The sequence below is a fragment of the Gavialis gangeticus genome, unplaced genomic scaffold (genome assembly GCF_001723915.1).
Source record: "Gavialis gangeticus isolate Ggan-Ray unplaced genomic scaffold, GavGan_comp1, whole genome shotgun sequence".
NCBI lineage: Eukaryota > Metazoa > Chordata > Crocodylia > Gavialidae > Gavialis > Gavialis gangeticus.
This window is the reverse complement of record NW_017728992.1, coordinates 151,722,653-151,725,939: the sequence shown is the minus strand read 5'-3', so window position 1 is coordinate 151,725,939 and position 3,287 is coordinate 151,722,653. Positions and strand designations below refer to the sequence as shown.

General features: G+C 41.7%; 2 protein-coding genes across 2 annotated transcripts in view; one reads left to right on the top strand and one right to left on the bottom strand.

Moving 5' to 3' along the window:
- The window catches only part of CUNH8orf88 (chromosome unknown C8orf88 homolog), a 225,261-nt gene extending 223,950 nt beyond the window's left edge, over window positions 1-1,311 (top strand). The window contains exon 6 of the mRNA XM_019527905.1: window positions 786-1,311. Within this exon, the coding sequence (XP_019383450.1) occupies window positions 786-896 (111 nt within the window). The 3' untranslated portion in view covers window positions 897-1,311. The remainder of the gene's footprint in view (window positions 1-785) is intronic.
- Window positions 1-3,287, bottom strand: part of NECAB1 (N-terminal EF-hand calcium binding protein 1) — a 260,437-nt gene that overhangs the window by 182,711 nt on the left and 74,439 nt on the right. The window lies entirely within an intron of this gene.

Here is a 3,287-nt window from a genome sequence, read left to right as displayed (position 1 = left end):
TTGCCCCCCCCCCCCAACTATAGAAAGGATGTGGACAAATTGGAGAGAGTCCAGCAGAGGGCAACAGAAATAGTTAGGGGACTGAGGCACATGACTTAAGAGGAGAGGCTGAGAGTCCTGGGCTTATTTAGTCTGGAGAAGAAAAGACTGAGGGGGGATTTAATAGCAGCCTTCAACTACTTGAAGAGCAGTTACAAAGAGGATGGAGCTAGACTGTTCTCGGCAGTGGCAGATGACAGAACATGGAGCAATGGTCTCAAGCTGCATCAAGGGAAGCTTAGGTTAGATACTAGGAAAATCTCTCTCACTAGGAGGGTAGTAAAACACTGAAATGTGTTACCCAGAGAGGTAGTGGAATCTCTACCCTTGGTGGGTTTTAAGACCAGTCTAGACAAAGCCTTGGCTGGGATGATTTAGTCAAGGATGTTCTTGCTTTGAACAGGATGTTGAACTAAACGACCTCCTTTCCAACCCTAATTTTCTATGACTTGTATGAACTGTAGTGACACAATAAAGACAGTGTGTTTGTAGCCGAGCAGTCAGATGTGCTGTTTAGGATGTTCGCACTCCTTTGGGAAAAGGAGTTGGTGGTGATCCATGACATACCTCTATTTGAACTGAACTGCACTTCCTTATAATGAAAATGCAGTGCACATCCAAGAATTTCTCTACTTTGCTGGCAACAATAAAAAACAAACAAACAACTATCTGACAAGGCATCAAATTCTGAGCATTTTTTTTTCAGATTGGAACATTTAAAAAATAGGCTTTTAATGTCTTCCAAGATGCTGTTTGGCACAGTTGGGAAGAACTTATTGCTAAGGACAACTAGATGTGATGAGCAAACAGCCTGGATAACTGAACCCACCTCCAAGCATTCTAAGGTAATTCTTTAAGGCCATCCTGCATTGCAGAGTGGCCTACCAACAACTGCCTTCACAGAATTTTTTTCTTATTAGAAGCTTTGGATCCCAACGTTTGTAATTTTGGGACTTTATCTCCAGGGAAGAGTTATAGCTAGAATATACTTGTATCTGAAAATGATGGTAGGACACAGACCACTGCCTTACAAATATTATGTCTTAGGGGGAACGTTTTTAATACATGAGAGTGGTGGGGGTGTGCACTATTTCTGAAGCAAGGTGAAATCTTCACCTGCATACTCATCTTGAATTTTCAAGAAATAGAAAACTACTCTGGTAATGAACAGATTTAGCTTGCAATTGGTGTTTATCTTCATAATGATAGTAGCAATTTGTCACTGTCACTATAGTCTTCCAAAGACTGCAGTATCCAAAAATGGGTTTTTTTTTTTAAAGTTTTTTGTATAATTTTGAACACTAAATATGGTAGTTATTGAGACTGTAAAGCACAGAATACATTAACTTATAACTTTCATATCCAGTAACATTATAGGAGCACCTGCATAAAAAAGTTTTAATAAATACTCCACAACATGAATTTTTTGCTTGATTTTTGTTACTGCCAGAATTCAGAGAGAATATAGAAGCTGTAAACATACTTAATGTGAGCTTTCAGAGACTGATTTTTAAGTACAGTACAAGAGGGATTGGGCAGGGCCTGAGTGGAGTAGCTCAACTGCTGTATAGCAATTAAGATACAGATTTTTAAATTCAAAACCTGAGAAACTGGACTGCTGAAGCAATTTGAGACAGAAGTTGTTCACAGCAGAACGATGCTATGGTCTGTAGAATTACACCTCCCCGCACACCATTTAATCTGAACATTAACTGAATACAAAATAGAGAAGCGATGAAATATAGATGGATGATTCAAAACTCAGAAGGAATCAATAAAACGGTGTAATGTGATAGGACTAGGAGCTTATATATCATTAACACACAAGATGATTAAAAGGTCAGGCACATGTATTTAATTCTAGGGACACAGAAAAGGCCTGAAAAGACAAGGTCACAAGCAGAATCCTGTCCCCACCAGAGTGCATGAGAAACAATTATGGGGAAAATGATAAAGTCTGCCACGTCTCTTAAAATTTGCTCCAGAGCAGTTTCACAAACTTAATTCAAGAGCTCTTGTAAACAAAAGCCATAAGCTAATACATTTGATTCCTTGCCTTTTGTTTTATGACTTGCTCTTGAATTTGGTTTTGTGTATCTGAACAAGGCTCAAAGACAGCTCTGCCAGACCACTGAAACCTGGACTAACATCTAATTTAAATGGGGTTATTATGACTCGCATGAGTATAAATGAGGCCAGAACTTGGCCTACCCATTTCTATTGAGAACACATTGGTCCTGCAAGGCAAAAATCTTTGCCCTTAGTGTGAAGAAGACCCAAGAGTAGTTTTAGTTTAGCTGTATATACGGACAACCCTCGCCATTCATGGGGGATATGCTCCCGTGATCCCTGCAAGTGACGAAATCCACAAATAGGGAACTGCGTTCATGAACGCAGCGCCCCTGGCAGCTGGGGGGGAGGGGAGCACAGCCCTGGCAGGAGCCCAGTGGCAGCAAGCGCGGAGCTCCCAAGGAGCTCCGGTAAGTGTTTAAAGTGCATTTAAAATATGGGTTCAGCATTCGCGAATATTTGAAATCGTGAATACGGAGGGTTTCCTGTACTCACAATTATGATCAAAATAAAACATAACAAACTACAAGAAGCCAAAAAGTGAAGCTGACAATGTTTTGACTTAGACAGGCAATTTTCTGTGACAGAATTTCCATAAACATATGTTTCAATAGCTACATCTGCCATTTGGCATTATATACAGAGTATCTCAAATGTTGAATGTACTGAGAACAAGACTTATTTATGTGTTTAACAAATCTGTTTCAAACATAATTACTTAATACAGGGTGTCAAACTTAAGATCTGCAAGCCAGATCTGGCCTGTAGAGCTGTGCCCATGGGGTTTGTAGAAGAGCAGGGGATTTGGGGATGGGACCCAATGCTGAAATCCAGGGCAGGAAGACCCACTGGCGACATGCATCAGCTGTGAGGGACAAACAAGGGCTGTACTAACCTCCACTGGTGCCAGCAAGGAGTGAGCCTTGTGGTGCCAGGGGGTGAGGTGAGGGGTTGTGTGACCGGATTGGTGCCCAAGGTCTCCAATGATGCCCCTTAGTGGCCAGCCATAGTTTCATCGTTTGTAGGGTCAGAAGGGACCTCAGCAGATCATCAAGTCCGACCCCGTGCCTTAGCAGGAAAAAGTACTGGGGTCAAACAACCCCAGCAAGGTGTTAGTCTAGCCTCGTCTTAAACACCCCCAGGGTAGAAGCCAGCACCACTTTGCCTGGAAGCTGGTT